At 47.9% G+C, this 18069-nt stretch overlaps 2 protein-coding genes across 3 annotated transcripts in view; one reads left to right on the top strand and one right to left on the bottom strand.

Annotated features, from left to right (window-relative positions):
• Window positions 1-10774, top strand: part of TRIM25 (tripartite motif containing 25) — a 28086-nt gene extending 17312 nt beyond the window's left edge. The window contains exons 6-9 of one of the 2 annotated variants that reach the window (XM_053568169.1): window positions 1976-2002; window positions 2306-2389; window positions 2473-2565; window positions 5778-10774. In XM_053568169.1, coding sequence (XP_053424144.1) covers window positions 1976-2002; window positions 2306-2389; window positions 2473-2565; window positions 5778-6307 — 734 coding nt within the window. In that variant the 3' untranslated portion in view covers window positions 6308-10774. The remainder of the gene's footprint in view (window positions 1-1975; window positions 2003-2305; window positions 2390-2472; window positions 2566-5777) is intronic. The other variant, XM_053568170.1, reaches the window with a different exon arrangement.
• Window positions 10775-10907: 133 nt separating this feature from the next.
• The window catches only part of DGKE (diacylglycerol kinase epsilon), a 41022-nt gene continuing 33860 nt past the window's right edge, over window positions 10908-18069 (bottom strand). Inside the window, exon 11 of the mRNA XM_053568173.1 lies at window positions 10908-11134. Coding sequence (XP_053424148.1) covers window positions 11108-11134 — 27 coding nt within the window. The 3' untranslated portion in view covers window positions 10908-11107. The remainder of the gene's footprint in view (window positions 11135-18069) is intronic.

Genomic DNA, 18069 nt, shown 5'->3' on the forward strand with positions numbered 1-18069 from the left:
TGTTGTTTGGAGGGTTCAGGCTGCGTTTGAACCTGCCAGCCCCAGTGTATGTGGCTGGCGCGCTAGCCACTGAGTTACAGGTGCCGAGCCTCTAGGATGGTGTTGAATTCCTAGCCTCAAACAATCCTCCCATCTCAGCCTCCCAAAGTGCTAGGATTACAGATGTGAGCCACTGCTCCAAGCCTATGAGAGCTCTTTATAAGTCATAAACATGCTTAGAATGTCAATATGAACCTAGCAGGGATGCCCTTCCCCCATGGAGTGGTTGGGGGGAATGAGAGAGCTCTGGGCTTATTTTCTGTCACTGCTGTTTGCTTGTTGTTAATGTCTGTGTTATCTTCAGCAGAAAGTGTGTGGGCCCAGTTCCTGGATGGTGCAGAGTCAGGGCTAGGTGCCTGGTGCCAGGTGGAGGAGGGAGCCCACAGCTGGGCTGCAAAATGTGGAAGTGCACTTTGTGTGAGAGGGAAATGAAAAAGTATACAAAAAAGTAGCGCTGTCTATATATATCCCGTCCCTGTCATCTTCCTGGAAAACTCCCTGTGGCTATCCCTGGTCACAGACACCACTCTCGGTGCATGAATGAGCTGGGAACGCTGGCATCAGGCAGGCTCGTCCCCTGGTGAGGTGACGCCCTCCTGCCTCAGCAAAATGACACCCTAGAAAACAGCTAAAGCTGTGAAAGTTAAATTTGGGGGGTAAACCAGGGTCTTCTCTGGCTCAAGTAGGTTGAGATGAGGATGTAGGTAAGAGAGGGCAAACAGTCACAGTGGTGAGACCCCTGAGAGTAGCGATGAGGGAGTGGCCTGTGCCATATGCTGGTGTCACAGGCTGCCCCCTCACCCCCACCAAGATGCTGGTCCAGTAGGAGCTGGCGGGAGAGTGGCAGCAGCTAAGGAAAGGGGGCAGAGTGAACAATTTTGAGCAATGTAACTCCGAAGTGAGAAGAGGGGTGGCAGGGGTAAGGGAGGGCCTGGTTGGGGGGCAGAGGATAACAGGAGTGGGGCAGGTGGGCAGGGAGAAGATCCCAAGATTTCGTTCCTGGGGCTGGGAAATGTAGCCCACTTGAGCATGCTTTAGAATCACCCAGAGGGCTTGTAAACCACAGATCTCCGGATTTACCTGCAGTAAATCTGAAACGTACAGATCTTAATGTACACAGATAAATTTTGACAAATGTGTACCTATGTTACCATTATCCAAATTGAGGTAAAGAATTTCCCTTATTCTAGAAAATGCCTTCATGCTTTTTATTAGGCTATCCCACCCCTCACAACAACTGACGCTGGTTTGTATCGCTATAGATTTGTTTTTGTTGTTAACCTCTTGTATTTTTGTTGTTGTCGTTGGGTTTTTTTTTTTTTTTTTGTAGAGACAGAGTTTCACTTTATTGTCCTCGGTAGAGTGCCACGGCATCACACAGCTCACAGCAACCTCCAACTCCTGGGCTTAGGCGATTCTCCTGCCTCAGCCTCCTGAGTAGCTGGGACTACAGGCGCCCGCCACAACGCACGGCTATTTTTTTTGTTGTTGCAGTTTGGCCGGGGCCGGGTTTGAACCCACCACGCTCGGTATATGGGGCCAGCGCCCTGCTCACTGAGCTACAGGCGCCGCCCTGTTGTTGGGTGTTTTTTTTTGTTTTTTTTTTAGCTGGGGCTGGGTTTGAACCCGCCACCCTCGGTATATGGGGCCGGTGCCCTACTCACTGAGCCACAGGCGCCGCCCTGTTGTTGGGTTTTTTTTGTTGTTTTTTTTTTTAGCTGGAACCGGGTTTGAACCTGCCACCCTTGGTATATGGGGCCGGAGCACTACTCCTTGAGCCACAGGTGCTGCCCCTGACCTCTTATATTTTTTAAGTTAAAAATCACCTTTTATTTGAATGGGTCAGATTTACATGAATGAACGTTATTATGGTCTTTTGAAAGTGTCATTGTATTGTGCTTTAAAAGATTTTAATCCTGAAAACTTTCTTTTGCAGAAGATGAAAAGATAACCAAGAAGCATCGTAAGTTATGCATTTTTGCATCTCTGTCTCTTGAGACTGCCTGTGCCCGGAGCTAGGTGCTGGCAGGGAGAGTGGGCCTGTCTCATCAGGGTTCTGTGATGGAGCTGAGTTTTATGTTCTATCCTGTATATTCTGTATATATAAGACCCATAAGATGGCATTGCCCTGTCTGGACTCCTCTTTATTGCCCTGGCTGTTCAGGTGTGCGCTTGTTGGAAGTGGCTCTTGCCGTTCAGCTTGGAGGGAGTAGAGGCTACCGTCTGCTCTTGTCACCTTGCCACTCACATTTCTCCTCATCCTCAGCAGCTCCCTCTGGGATATCTACCAAGGTTCCTACCTTCGGAGCCCCGGAAGAGTCAGTGGATTTTAAACAAGCTGACCAGGAGGGTGAGTTACTGTGGGCAAGGGACACTGGAGTGTTCAGTCTGAGTTTGTCCTGAAAGTTGCTCAGTTTCCTCTCCCTGCTGCAGCCAAAGTCTCCAGCCCGAAGCCCAACTCGGAGGCGCTGAAGGCCACGGTGCTGGGGAACTTCCTAGCCAAGTCCAGACCCGAGCTCCTCGAGTGTGAGTAGTGTGGCAGCGGGCGCGAGTTTCTGCAGCCCTCCACACCTCCAGTGCAGTGGGTGCTGCCCCTTGCCCTCGGCCCTGTCCAGGGCCAGTGGCCTGCTGGGCCAGCCATGCAGCTGCACCTGCCCTCTGCTGTTGGTTCCCTCATTTCCTCCCTTCTTTGGGACCTGCCTTTCCTCATCTCTTTTCCTAGCTAGTTCAGACCCCACAGTTAGGCCTTTGTCCCTCTTTTGGTCCAGTCTGGCTGGACCGAGCTCACCCCTTTTCTCTGGGCTGGTGCTGGTAGCCAACTGCAGTTGGGGCGATTGTGGTCACCCATTGCTGGCACACTTACTCTGCTGACCCTCCCATCACCCCAGAGCCGCCATTTCCCAGCCTTCCCACTGGCCATAACACTAGTCTTCTCTTTGTCCTGCCCACCCTTGGCTTCACGGAGAAGAGAGACAACCCAGAAGCAACACTCTCAGCCTCTGACTCTCACCTCCCCTGCACCTGCCACCCTTCCTCTCACCTTTGCACTGGACTTAAAGGCCTGCTCCTCCTGCCCTCTCTGGAATCTTCCACTCCCAGTTAAGTTTCTCACTCCTGTCTCTGCCCTTGTTGTCTCTACAGGGGCCTGCCCATTCCATGTGGCATGTTTACATTTCTCTAAATCACAAAAATTGGTACAACCAGAAGACTTTCTGGGCTGGAGCTCTGTATCTCACCTCCCTGTCACTGAATACTTACTGTGTTTTTGTTTTTTGAGACAGAGTCTTACTTTGTCACCCTGGGTAGAGTGCTGTGGCGTCACAGCTCACAGCAACCTCAAACTCTTGGTCTAAAGAGATCCTCTTACCTCAGCCTCCCAAGTAGCTGCGACTACAAGCGCCCGCCACAATACCTGGCTGTTTTTAGTAGAAATAGGGTCTCGCTGTTGCTTAGGCTGTTCTCAAGCTCTTGAGTTCACGTGATCCATCCCCCTCAGTCTCACAGAGAGCTAGGATTACAGGTGCGAGCCAGCTTGCTGGCTGAACACTTGTTAACAATGCAAATTCCTGGCCCCTGCTGCAGTATATTTCTTTCTTTCTTTTTTTTTTTTTTTTTTTTTTTTTTGGAGATAGAGCCTCACGCTGTCGCTGGGACTGCAGGCGCCCACCACAATGCCTGGCTATTTTTTGGTTGCAGTTGTCATTGTTTGGTGGGCCCCGGGCTGGACTTGAACCCGCCAGCTCAGGTGTATGTGGCTGGTGCCTTAGCCACTTAAGCCACAGGCGCTGAGCCTCGGGGCCAGTATATTTCACTCATTTCTTTGGTGATCCTCATGAGGCAAGTTGGGGGAACCCAGCTCTGCAGATTGTCTACCTTGCCGGTTTTCAACTGCGGCTGCCTGCTGGAATCTCTTGGGGAGCTTCGTCAAATCCCTGATGTCCACACTGCACCCCAGAATAGTTTGGTTAGAATCTCAGTGTTTTTTATTTTTATTTTTTTCAAGCAGCCTAGGGGTTGCAGCGTGTGGCTGAGGTGAGAAGCAGAAACCCAGTCCTCATCCTGCTTAGTCTGACCTCTGCCCCTGCCCCAGACTGAAGCAGCTCTTGCTGAGATTAGCAGTGGCCTCTGCACCATGAAATCCAAAGGACACCTTTTAGCTTTTATTTAGCTTCACCTTACAACACTTTCTCCCCTGACCCTTGAGCCATCACACCCCCTGGGTCTCCATCCACCCCTCTAGTTGCTTCTCAGCTCCTTTGCAAGCTGTATCCCCACTGTCTGACCTGACAGTGGGTGGAGTTCTTCTTCAAGGCCAGGCCCAGGCCCTCCTACCATCCCAGAGCTTCACCTATAGGCCCTTCACTGCCTGCCTCCATACAGTGGGCCAAACGCTGAAACATGCACTTCTGGCTGTTCCTTTCTCTGCAGCTGCAGAAGACTTGGTGGGGATCTTTGGCCCCTCTGTAAGACTCTGACCAGTATGGGGATAGAGCTGACTGTCACCCAAGCTGCTTGCAGTGATGCTGTGTGTTTCAGCTTGTGGCAGTCTCTTCCCCTGGCTCCTGAGCCACCATACCCCCTGGGTCTCCATCCACTCCTCTAGTTGCAGAAAAAGCAACTTAGGACCTTGAGGACATTTTCCCTAGCCCATTCATTTCACCCGGGGGAAGCTCAGGCTTCAGTGAAAACCATTATGCCCTGAGCCGCCTAGCAAGGGAGTATTAACTGGTGATGAAAACCCAGGTCTCTTGGCTCCCAAGTTCCCAGGCTAGGGATTCTTTCTCTCTGTCGTGCTGCCCCTGTGGCCTGTCTCCCATGGATGGGTCCAGGACCACCTATGAGGGGAGGGGCGGACATGCTATGTCTAAGGGAGAAGGCCGAGTGTGGGGACTGCAGCTTCAGAGCTCCTGGAGCTGGTTAAAAGTGGCAGGAGAGCTGGAAAGGGTGTGCTAGCATCCCAAGCAAGGATGCGTTCAGGCCACTGCTATCCTTACAAGCCTTGACTGGCTTCCTGCTGCCCCCCAGTTAAAGTCTAGACCTGTAGCCCTTCCCTCTATGGCCCTAACACACTCCTCCCCTGCTGCTGTGTCTACCCAGCCTGGCCTAGTCTTGGCCCATGGCCACCATCCTGGGACTCGGTGGCTTCCCCTACATGTTCCCTTTGCCTGGAGTAGCCTGTCTTTCCTGTCTCCTCTGTCTAGTTCTTCTAGTCTTCTGTTGCCTGGCTCCCATTTTTAGCCTGCCTGAAAAATGCTCCCCTGGGCTCTCCCTTCCCCTTGTGTGCCTACAGCCTGTGCCCACCCTCTTAACAAAGTGTGGGCCTCACAGTGCTGGACTTACCTTGCTTGTTGGAATATCAGCTCCATGAAGCCAGGCACCTTATATCTCTGATTCAGGTGCTCAGTTTTGGATGGGTCAATGAACAGCTAATAGATGACTAATACATAGATGGTTGGCTGGCGGGCTGGCTGGAAAGAACGGATGGATGGATGAGTAAGAGGAAGGATGGATGGGCAGACAGAAAGCACATGGATGGATGGATGGATGAGTGGCTGGGAGGATGGATGGGCAGATGATGGATGATGGATGGATGGTTGGGTGGGTGGGTGGCTAGAAGGATAGATGAAGGGATGGGTGGGTAGATGGAGAGATAAAACAAGTGAATAAATAGTTCCAGTTTATGAGAGGTCTGCAAGTGGGCTCCTTATAACTGATTCCTTGGGGTGGTGTTTCCTCAGATTATATTAAAGTCATCCTGGACTACAACACTGCCCACAGCAAGGTGGCCCTGTCAGAGAACTACTCTGTAGCTTCTGTGGCTGACACACCTCAGAGCTATCGGCCACATCCCCAGAGGTTCACATCCTGCTCTCAGGTGCTGGGCCTGCACTGCTATAAGAAAGGGATCCATTACTGGGAGGTGGAGCTGCAGAGGAATAACTTCTGCGGGGTCGGCATCTGCTACGGTAGCATGGAACGGAAGGGCCCCGAGAGCAGGCTTGGCCGCAACAGTGCTTCCTGGTGCGTGGAGTGGTTCAACACCAAGATCTCTGCCTGGCACAACAACGTGGAGAAAACTCTGCCCTCCACCAAGGCCACGCGGGTCGGTGTGCTTCTCAACTGTGACCACGGCTTCGTCATCTTCTTCGCCGTTGCCGACAAGGTCCACCTGTTGTATAAGTACAAGGTGGATTTTACCGAAGCGGTGTACCCAGGCTTCTGGGTGTTCTCTGCAGGTGCAACACTCACCATCTGCGCCCCCAGCTAGGCAGGCCACGGACACTCAGGTTGATGCCTGTGGAGACCCGAGACTCTTATGAAAATGCCACAGGTGGAACTTTCCTCAGAGAACTTCCCTAAGAGTCCCCAAAGGTTGGAAGGATGGTACCTTAGCTGGTGGGAGGGTGAGGACACAGGATAAGAAGAGGGATGATTGTGTCCTGGGCAAGAAAGCATCTCTGCCTCCTAGTGCCGGTCAGGGCAGGCTGGCCTGGGAAATCTCCAAGCTGCTGGGCCTAGAGAGCGGGAAGTCAGGAGTGCCCTTTTCCTCCTAGAGGAAATCTGTAGTCACTCGTGTTCTCTCTCAGGCCATTTGGTATCTGCCCTTTGCTCTCTTGGGGTAGCCTTCAGATACTGGAATTCTGATAACTTTCCATAGGTGTTTTTGAAATTTCAAAGTCAATGAATTTCATTCTTATGTAGCTGCCACTGCCCCCATACCAGGGCTCATTGCCCAGTTATTGTCTGCTCCAGGTAACTGCCCACAGGAGGTGTCCACCCTGACCAGAGTTTCTTTTTTTTTTTGGCCGGGGCTGGGTTTGAACCCGCCACCTCCGGCATATGGGACCGGCGCCCTACTCCTTGAGCCATAGGCGCCGCCCAATGACCAAAGTTTCTTAAAGAAGCATGTCCTCCTCCTCCTTCCCAGAAAATAGTACCGCTCCCTCCCACCCTGCTTGCCCCGTTGATAGTTTTAAAATTTTTCTTCGAGCAGGAACTTTTTAAGCTAAGCCTTCAAAGGCTGAATTTGTGATTCAATGTCAAGTTGAACCCAGCTCTGATTTGGATGAAAATCCTCCCCATAGCCAAGTGCTATGAGTGGCATCTCGGTGGAGATGCTTGGTGGCAGGCGCAAGCTCTGCTGGAGGCCTTGCTCCGTAGCTGAGGCCACAGGGCCAGTAGCTCTGCAGGGCAGGTCCCCATGACCTGGGTCAGCAGAAGCACTGACTGGTGGGTTTGCTCGTGTTACAGCACCTTGCTTTTTACTGACAGTTCTCCTCAGCTATAGCCCCCCTGTCCTGTCGCCTGGATCGTAAGGTGTTGGGTGGATGGTGGATGACAGATGACACCATTGTAGTTGTCATAGTCAGGCAGCCAGCAAGGCTGGGTATCTGAAGCCTGCTGTCATGCAAACAGGCTGTGTGGCTGCCTCAGGAACCGTACTTGGTTACCTGATTGGATGATTAGCTATGTCCCAAAGGGTCTTTTAGCAAACCCCATGGGAAATAGCAGCATTCCTGTTCATCTCCGACTGGCCCTAGCATGAGCCAGAGGCCTGGGGCTGGCCCAAGCCCTTGCTGCTATCTTCCTCATTCAGGCCAATTCCAGATCTTTATGTTGACCAGGCGAGAGGTCAGGACTTTCAAGGATCAGGGAAGAAATGAGCTAAAGAGACAAGTGGCTGGTTTCTGTGCAATGTTTCTGTGCAGTGAAAATAACCCAGTCCATGATGAGGCACGAGTGAAGGGATTGCTGGACTTGGCCCAAGCTCCTTGTAGCCTGATGTCAGGACAGAAGCCTGGGAAACTAAACCTCTAATAGCAAATCGAGCTCAGCTCTGGGCTTGGCCAAGAGGAGAGCTCCCCTCAGGCTTCTTATAATATGAAAATAGGTCACTGTTGGGAAGCAGAGGTCCCAGGCCATTTCATATGGATATTTGAGAATTTACCCCTTCTCAGGCCTTGTGCTGGAATCCCAGGGCACTCTAGTTGGGCTCACAGCACTTTGTATTCCTGACAAGTACACACCTGACATACAGGTACACACCTGAGCTGGGTGATCTACCAATGAGAACTTTAAGTTCCTTGGGAGAGAGAGAATCTTTGCGGGGAAGACATCCCTGCAATAGCAAAGTTTTCTTTGTTACTTGGAAGAAACGTTCTTTGGTAATTCTTCTCTGCTTTTGAAGATGGACAAAATTATCTTCGCTGATTTTCTGAAACAAAAGCCTTGTCTGGGGTGGCGCCTGTGGCTCAGTGAGTAGGGCGCCGGCCCCATATGCCAAGGGTGGCGGGTTCAAACCCAGCCCCGGCCAAACTGCAACAAAAAAATAGCTGGGCGTTGTGGCGGGCGCCTGTAGTCCCAGCTGCTTGGGAGGCTGAGGCAAGAGAATCGCTTAAGCCCAGGAGTTGGAGGTTGCCGTGAGCTGTGTGACGCCACGGCACTCTACCGAGGGCGGTACAGTGAGACTCTGTCTCTACAAAAAAAAAAAAGCCTTGTCTGAAGGCAATTATACTTGGGAAACAGCGGGGCTTAGAGGAATAGAATACCAAAGATAAATTCTCTGCTGCGGAAATGAGGGCTTTGGGGAGATTTTTTTCCCGGGCAAATGTGCAGCTCAGGCAAGGGAAGCAGGAGCCCCTCTCTCTATGAGAGGGTCAAGTAGGTAATCCAAGGCAAGCTCTGTGCAAGGTGCTTTGGAGTTGGGAATGGAGGAGTGCACCTTGCTGTCTGGAGTCAGTCCGTTTGCAGCGGTTAGGACCTCACATAACCTAGCCTCGCAGGGCTGCCTCAACCCTAGAGTTCTAGAATTGGAGGCACTTTGGTATCCATCTGACTTCTCATTGTGCAGAATGAGATGAAGAGGTAGAGGATCACTCTGTTCATCCCAGGAGGAGATGCCTTCTAGCGTGCGTGAAGAGAAAACCCCGGTACCTTGGGGAAGTACCAGGAATCCCCAGAAACACAGTCATAAAATACGATCCTAGACTCAGAGCCTGGGGATTGTCAGAGTCACTGTGGAGTGGTACACCGAAGGTTAGGGTCAAACCTTTTATTATTCAGGACAGGATGGCAAATTATTTCTGTTTTAATTATTCCAAAATCATTCTGTGATCTGTAATACTAATATATTATCTTTTACCTCATTTCCCCTCTCACTATTGATTTTAATTATTTTTTGAGCTTTTGGTTTTTTTTTAGAGTTGATTCTTATGGCAGCACCCGTCGCTCAGTAGGTGGGCATTGGCAACATGCACTGAGGCTGTTGGGTTCTAACCCAGCCAGGGCCTGCTAAAATCAACAATGACAACTGCAACAAAAAAATAGCTGGGTGTTGTGGCCAGCGCCTGTAGTCCCAGCTACTTGGGAGGCTGAGGCAAGAGAATCCCTTCAGGTTGTTGTGAGCTGTGACATCACAGCACTCTACCAAGGGGGACACAGACTCTTGTCTCAAAAAAAAAAAAAATAAAAGAGTTGATTCTTTAAAGGTGATAATCACAGCCATAGACAGGTCTGGGGCTGGCTGATGTGCCTTGAAAGATTTGAATGCCATAAAGCGATGTTTAGCATTCTCTCCTGCATTGCAGTGCAGGTAGAAAATGTTCCGTGTTCGTCACGCTGATGTCAACAGACAAGTCACCCGCTACAGAAGGCTGCTGCTCAGGCCCCCAGGTGCTCCTGAGGGTTGAAATTTTAGTAGACTTTTAGCTGTCGATAAAAAATTCTCAGACTGATAGGATGTCTGTCTGGGCCTTACATTAGGATGACCCAAGAGCAGGGCATAGAGAAGGGGAGAAGGGTAAATGGCACACAGGTAGTCAGGACAGCGATGGAGATGGGAGGGCTCGTTATTTCTGCTACTGCACATGTCGATAATTTCTATAATAGAAAGTTTAAAAATGAAACAAAAACAGCCCAGGACAGCAATAGGCTCTGTTCTATGAATTTTATCCTTGGAATTGGGGTAGGAGTTGCAGGAGGTGTGGATTGGAAGCCGTGTGGCCTTTGTTTTTAGTTCCTGGGGGGAGACTTTCAGTCCTTGAAATTTCCCAAATAAGAGGAGCGTCTTTGTGGCAGGGTGCAGTGGCTCACCCCTGTAATCCTAACACTCTGGGAGGCCAAGGCGGGTGGATCACTTGTGCTCAGGAGTTCAAGACCAGCCTGAGCAAGAGGGAGACCCTTGTCTCTAAAACTAGCAGGGAGTTGTAGTGGGCACCTGTAGTCCCAGCTCCTTGAGACGCTAAGGCAAGAGCATCACTTGAGCCCAAGAGTTTGAGGTTGCTGTGAGCTACGATGCCACAGCACTCTACCAAGGGTCACAAAGTGAAACTCTGCCTAAAAAAAAGAGGAGCATTGTTATTCATGATCCCCTGGGATCACACCTGAGTTTATGCTAAGAGGTGAGAAGACTGAGGATGGGGGCTGGTCACCAGGAAAAACAATCTTGACTGCTAAAGCTTTGCTTCAGTCTGACCTATGGAGAGGGAAGCTGGAGATTGAGTTGAATTCTGTGGCCAGTGATACAATCAATATACAATGAAACCCCAATAAAAACTCCGGATACTGAAGCTTGATGTAGCTTCCTGGTTGGTGAACACAGCAGTGTGCTGGGAGGGTGACAAGCCCCAATTCCTCTGGTGAGGCACATAAGCCGTGTGTTTGAGACCTTCCCTATGTCTCTTCATTTGGCTGGTCCTGGTTTGTACCCTTTATAATAAAACTGTAATCATAAATATAGTGTTGTCCTGACTTTTATGACTTTTCGATGAATCACTGAACCTGAGGGGAGGTCACAGTAACCTGCATTTGTTGTCAGAGGTGTGGGTGACCTGAGGTCCACAAAGCAGGGCTGTATCTGAAGTGAGGGCAACCCTGTTGACCAACTTGGGATGTCTGCTCAAACTGGTGCTCGGCATCAGAGTTATATCGTAGCATACCAAGCAGTGTCAGAGCAGAGGCGGGGGCCTACAAACCTTGAATAAATGCTTCTCTACCAACCTGTTGGAATAAAACCTTGTTCTTAGCAGGAGCTTCATGCCTCCTGTATGAAGTCCCTTGGGTTCAACATCTAGCAGTTTTTTCTTCTCCACTGTCCCTGTAACCACGAAAATATTCAGCATATCAGTTAGACTTGCCCCTCCATTCAGAGATGACACTTCAGCTGTCATGGGGACATTCTTGTTCCAGTAAAAATTTAGGGCGGTCATTTCGGTCATTTGTGACTCCCTGATAAAGAAAAGCCACCCTGAGGAGAGAGAGAGAGTGTGTGTGTGTGTGTGTGTATGCACAGGGTGTGGGGGTGGTTTTTTAGTTGCTTGTGGTCTGCTGGAGCGACCGTGGGGTTACTGTTGGACTCACTCGTGGCACACCTCACCAGCACCCAGGTGTTCTTGGAATGTCAGAGCATAGTGGTGGATGAATCCGCAGCTGTTACTGACCTTGGACTTGTAGTCTACTGGCATTTCGTGATGATCAGGACATTAAACCCAGGAAGGCTTTAAAAAAGCAGGTCTAGGAGTGGGAATGGAAGGGGTACAATAAGAAAGCCTAGTTGAAAGGGGGCTATTTGGAATGAATGCACAAAAGAATAAAATGGCCCCTTCGTGGTACCTGCATGGGGCCTTCATGGCAGCTCTTGGCCATCCCTGTCGTGGAGTTGAGCTCCATGTAGCCTCCTTCAGAAGTTCCATATCCTGTAAGCTCGTTCTACAGTCCCCTATCTGTAGAGGGTAGATAGTGTCTAGACCACTGCTTCTAGGAAGCTCCAGCTCTGAGGGCAAAAGTTGGCTAAGTCCTCCCCAATGCCATAGCAAGACCCTCTCCTGACCTCTGTGAGCCAAACATGTCCCCAAATATATTTCAGTTCAGACCAGAAAACTGGCTGAAATCATGATGTGCTTCTGCTTGTTGCCATGTTTACTTAAAAACGTGAAAGAAAAATGCACTTACACACCATAGCAGTGATTTTCTTTTTCTTTTCTTTTTTTTTTTTTTTGTAGAGACAGAGTTTGACTTTATCGCCCGCGATAGAGTGCTGTGGCATCACACAGCTCACAGCAACCTCCAATTCCTGGGCTTAAGCGATTCTCTTGCCTCAGCCTCCCGAGTAGCTGGGACTACAGGCGCTCACCATAACGCCCGGCTATTTTTTGTTGCAGTTTGGCTGGGGTCGGGTTTGAACCCGCTACCCTTGGTATGTGGGGCCGGCGCCCTGCCCACTGAGCCACAGGCGCCACCCACACAGCAGTGATTTTCAACTAGTGTACTATGAGAGGATCTTAGGTGTGCTACAGAGATTTTCTAAGATCATTAATTAAATTATTTTTGAGAGTTCAAAGCACAGTAAGTATATTATTATTATTATTTTTGAGGATCAACATAATTTAAGTGTGCCATGGAAGTTTAACTGTAGGCTCAAGTGTGCCATGAGATAAAAAACATTGAAAAACACTGCTTTATAAGATTGTTAGATGTTACTGTGAACCACTGAAAGCAGAAACCGCCTCTACCAGTGGCAGTATGGGAAAGCAAAAGGGTTTTGGAGCTCAGTGAACTTGGATTCAAGATCTGGTTTGTTTGTTTTTTTGCTTGAGACAGAGTCTCACTCTGTCACCCTGGGTAGAGTGCCATGGCCTCATAGCTCACAACAACTTCAAACTCTTGGGCTCAAGTGATCCTCTTGCTTCAGCCTCCTTAGTAGCTAGGACTACAGCCACCTGCCACAATGCCCAGCTAGTTTTTCTATTTTTAGGAGAGACCCTGGTTTTACTCTTGCTTGGGCTGGTCTTGAACTCCTGAGCTCAGGCAATCTCACCTACCTCGGCCTTTCAGAGTGCAAGGGTTACAGGTGTGAGCCACTGTGCCTGGCATTATTATTATTATATTATTTCAGTCGGAGTTTCACTCTGTTGCTCCAGATTAGAGTGCTGTGGCATCATAGCTCACAGCAACCTCAAACACCTGGGCTCAAGGGATCCTCTTGCCTCAGCCTCCCAAGTAGCTGAGACTATAAGTGTGCGCTAGTACACTCAGCTAATTTTTCTATTTTTAGTAGAGATGTGGTCTCACTCTTGGTCAGACTGGTTTCAAATTTGTGAACTCAAGCAATCCACGTGCCTTGGCCTCCCAGAGTGCGAGGAGTTTTATTACATTATTATTATTATTTTTTTTTTTAGAGACAGAGTCTCACTTTGTCACTCTCGGTAGAGTGCTGTAGCGTCACAGCTCATAGCAACCTCCAGCTCTTAGACTTAGGTGATTCTCCTGCCTCAGTCTCCTGAATATCTGGGACTATTGGCACCCTCAGGTATTGTGTTGCCAGACAAGTTGAATAATTCAGTATTATTGAGAGAAAAGGTCAAAGTGGATCCCATTACTCACTGATTGGGGATGATGTCAATGTCATGGTGCCCGCCACAAGGCCCAGACATTTTTTTGTTGCAGTTTGGTGGGGGTGGGTTTGAACCTAACCATCCTCGGTATTTGGGGCCAGTGCCCTACTCACTGACCCAAAGGTGCCACCCATTTTTTTGGGGAGGCAGAGTCTTATTATGTTGCCCTTGGTAGAGTGCTGTGGTGTCACAGCTCACAGCAACCTCAAACTCTTGGGCTCAAGAGATTCTCTTGCCTCAGCCTCCCAAGTAGCTGGGACTACACAAGCTCCCGGCACAACACCCGGCTATTTTTTTTGTTGCTGTTGTCATTGTTGTTTAGCTGGGCCAGGCCAGGCTTGAACCCACCAGCCTTGGTGCATGTGGTGTGGCTGGCACTGTAACCACTGTGCAATGGGTGCTGAGCCGTGTCCCTACTATAATTTAAACCATAACCATTCCACCTGGTCATGCACAGATGTAGATGTAACTAAGAATAACCATGACATTGACATCATCCCCAACCAGTGAGTAATGGGATCCACTTTGACCTTTTCTCTCAATAATACTGAATTATTCATCTTGTCTGGCAACACAATACCTGAGGGTGCCAAAAAATGTATACGTGTTTAAAGAAAGGAAACAACTATTAAATCTGTAATACTCAAGTCATGTTTAACTTCTGCAATTACAAGAGATGCTCAATGTGACTTGTGCTCATCTTTTGTTATTGATATATATATAGAGTATTACAATTTTAATACACTTTTTTTAAATGTGTATGCATTTTTTTGGCATCGCTGTATATAGAGGTTTTCCACCTAAATGGTCTGGACGTTTGAGCTATCTCCTACCAAAAATAGCCAGACATGACTCTTTAAATGTGAATCAAATCCTTAACTTAGGATCTTTTTAGATAAAGTGATCCCTCACAAATGAGCCTCTTGTGATCTTTCAAATCCAATCATACAAAGGAGTCCCAGATTTCATTATTTTGTTTTTTTCTGTTTTGTTTTGAGGCAGAGTCTTGCTCTGTTGCCCTGGGTAGGGTGCTGTGGCATCATAGCTCACAGCAACTTCAAACTCTTGAGCTTAAGTGATTCTCTTGCCTCAGTCTCCCCAGTAGCTGGCACTACAGGCACCTGCCACAACACCCAGCTAGTTTTTCTGTTTTTAGTAGAGATGGGATCTCGCTCTTGCTCAGGCTGGTCTCGAACTTCTGAGCTCAAGCAATTCACCTGCTTCAGCCTCCCACAGTGCTAGGATTACAGGCATGAGCCACTGTGCCTGGCTTCAGATTTCATTCTTTTGTAAGAGCTCTCTTTTTCTTCAGCCCGGAGTCTCTGAATTGGAAAAATTGTTTACTACTATTTCAGCAACTCTTGAAAAAAGTTGGATTAAGGATACTTAGAATTCTCTTCAATAGTACCATCTGAGATGAATCATTTGGCCTCAGTAGTACTCCAAAATAGAAGAGTTCCCTGCTCAACAGGGAGGAGCTTGTGCTCTAATTAGTGAGAAATGTTATTTATTTTTTTGGTTTATTTCTGTTTTTGAGACAGAGTCCCATTCTGTTGCCCCAGCTAGAGTGCAGTGACATCATAGCTCACTGTGACCTTAAAACTCCTGAGTTCAAGTGATCATCCTGCCTCAGCCCCCAAGTAGCTGGGACTATAGCTAATTTTTCTAGTTTTTGTAGAGATGGGGTCTGGCTCTTGCTCAGAATGGTCTTGAATGCTTGACCTCCAGCAATCCTCCCACCTGGACCTCCCAAAGTGCTGGGATTACAGGTGTGAGCCATTGCAGCAGGCTGAAAATTGTTTTGATGTCCACAAGCAGGTATTCTTGCCCCTAATTTTAAAGATCTTAAAGAACTAATATGGGTTTTCCATCAGATAAGCACTGCCTCCTTTGCTTTATACATATAGTTGGTTAAGTTTTTGTTCCTGGGAATCTTTGTGCAGGGGGTATTTTTTTTTTTTTTTTTTTTTGTGGTTTTTGGCCGGGGCTGGGTTTGAACCCGCCACCTCTGGCATATGGGATCGGCGCCCTACTCCCTGAGCCACAGGCGCCGCCCTGCAGGGGGTATTTTTAACTGGCTATTATTCTCCTTATAGTTACTGTGTTTACCCCTATGGTGCACTGTATTTTCTCTAAGACTTTACATGCTTTCCAGAAGTCACTATACCCTCAGTTGCCATAAGGAAACCATCCCTATGTGATCACTGACAGTAATTCTGAACCCTGACTACTGTTGATGACATCTACCTGACTCTTTGTCCCAATGTCTATGTCAATGGTGGTAACTGAGAAGAATGCTCCGCCATTTGGTTACTCTCAGCTTGTTGAGAGGATGACCAAAAGGAGGTTATTGTTAAAGCAAAATTAAAATGGGAGACTGAGCCTGAAAAACTCCCGAACAAAGCCAGCTAACCGTTGAGAATAGCCTTTACCTTGCTCAAAGTACAAACAAAAATGAAACTTGAGTCATTTTGGGTAAATGCTTAGGTTAGACAGAAATGAAACTTAACCTCTGCCAATGAACACATGATCATGTGACTAGGGATTGTGTAACAAGGTCAACCAAAAATGGCAACTTTCTGCTATCAATCAAATATTAATAATGTCTTCATTTTGCTTCAGTATCCACTCTAGAAATATTTGCCTCTTTCAGTTTGGTGTTTCACAATTCATGTATTGCTTCTTACTCAAATAAACTCTAAAATTTCACTGTGCTTTGGACTTTTTTCTTTTACAATAATCAATTTGTGCAAGACATGATTGCAAGAGGGACTTTACCTAACAATTGCAATCAGTGTAACCTGGCTTATTGTACCCTCGATGAATCCCCAACAATAAAAAAACAAACAAACAAACAAAAACTATAATCAATTTGTAATTTGTTGGCTCATCAAAATCTCTGAATGCCTTCCTTGGGTAGTTCATCTTTGTATAGTTTCTTTGACAATGGGGAGTCCCTTTGAGGGTCATATCATAAACTCTAGCATTCCTAGTGCTTGGCACAATGATGCATGAATACACGAGTTTTTGAATACTCTTGTTGGGGCTGATGGTTGTGTTGCTTATAAAAGGGCAACACAGAGGATGGCCTGGGGTCAGTCTTCAGCTCTGAGTTGTCAGCATGTAAAATTGAGTTAACAATGCCTACTGCACAGAATTACAGACTCCAACTAATGATAAAAAGTTGGAGCATCTAGCATAATACCCATGAGTCCAATAAATGTGTGTTGAAGATGTTTAGAGTCCAAACATTGTTAGTATGTGAGCTTTCCTTGTCAACTTCCACAGCTATCACAGCCATATATAATTCATGCCTAAAATTATTTTATTTATTTATTTACTTATATAAGAGAGTCTCACTTTGTCAACTTCAGTAGAGTGCAGGGGTATCACAGCTCACAGCAACCTCCAGCTCTTGGGCTTAGCCAATTCTCTTGCCTCAGCCTCCCAAGTAGCTGGGACTACAGGCGCCTGCCACAATGCCCAGCTATTTTTTGTTGTTGTTGCAGTTTGGCCAGGGATGGGTTTGAACCTGCCACCCTCGGTATATGGGTCCAGTGCCCTACTCACTGAGCCACAGGCGCCGCCCTATTTTTTTTTTAATTTTCTTATTAATGTGGTTTTATTTATTTATTTATTTATTTATTTATTATTTTTTATTTTTGTAGAGACAGAGTCTCACTGTACCGCCCTCGGTAGAGTGCCCTGGCATCACATGGCTCACAGAAACCTCCAACTCCTGGACTTACGCAATTCTCTTGCCTCAGCCTCCCGAGTAGCTGGGACTACAGGCGCCCGCCACAACGCCCGGCTATTTTTTTTTGTTGTTGTTGCAGTTTGGCCGGGGCTGGGTTCGAACCCGCCACCCTCGGCATATGGGGCCGGCGCCCCACTCACTGAGCCACAGGCGCCGCCCCTTATTTATTTATTTTTATTATTATTAAATCATAGCTGTGTACATTCATGCGATCATGGGGCACCATATACTGGTTTTATGGACCGTTTGACACATTTTCATCACACTGGTTAACATAACTTTCCTGGCATTTTCTTAGTTATTGTGTTAAGACATTGACATTCTGCATTTACTAAGTTTCACATGTACCCTTGTAAGATGCACCGCAGGTGTAATCCCACCAATCACCCTCCCTCCGCCCATCCTCCCCCCTCCCTCCCCCCATCCTCCCCCCTCCCTCCCCTCCCTCTCCCCGTTCCCTATATTTTTAGGTTATAACTGGGTTATAGCTTTCATGTGAAAGCCACAAATTAGTTTCATAGTAGGGCTGAGTACATTGGATACTTTTTCTTCCATTCTTGAGATACTTTACTAAGAGAAATATATATTTTTTTTAATTTTTTGAGAGAGAATCTTACTTTGTCACCCTTAGTACAGTGCTGTGGCATCACAGCTCACAGCAACCTCAAACTCTTGGGCTCAAGCAATTCTCTTGCCTCAACCTACCAAGTAGTTGGGACTTGGCATAAGAAAACTGCCCGCTACAATGCCTGGCTATTTTTAGAGACCGGGTCTCACTCTTGCTCAGGCTGGTATCGAACTCGTGAACTCAGGTGATCCACCTGCCTCAGCCTCCCAGAGTGCTGGGATTACAGGCGTGAATCACCACACCCAGACTCATGT

Source organism: Nycticebus coucang, chromosome 18 (genome assembly GCF_027406575.1).
Source record: "Nycticebus coucang isolate mNycCou1 chromosome 18, mNycCou1.pri, whole genome shotgun sequence".
Classification (NCBI taxonomy): Eukaryota; Metazoa; Chordata; class Mammalia; order Primates; family Lorisidae; genus Nycticebus; species Nycticebus coucang.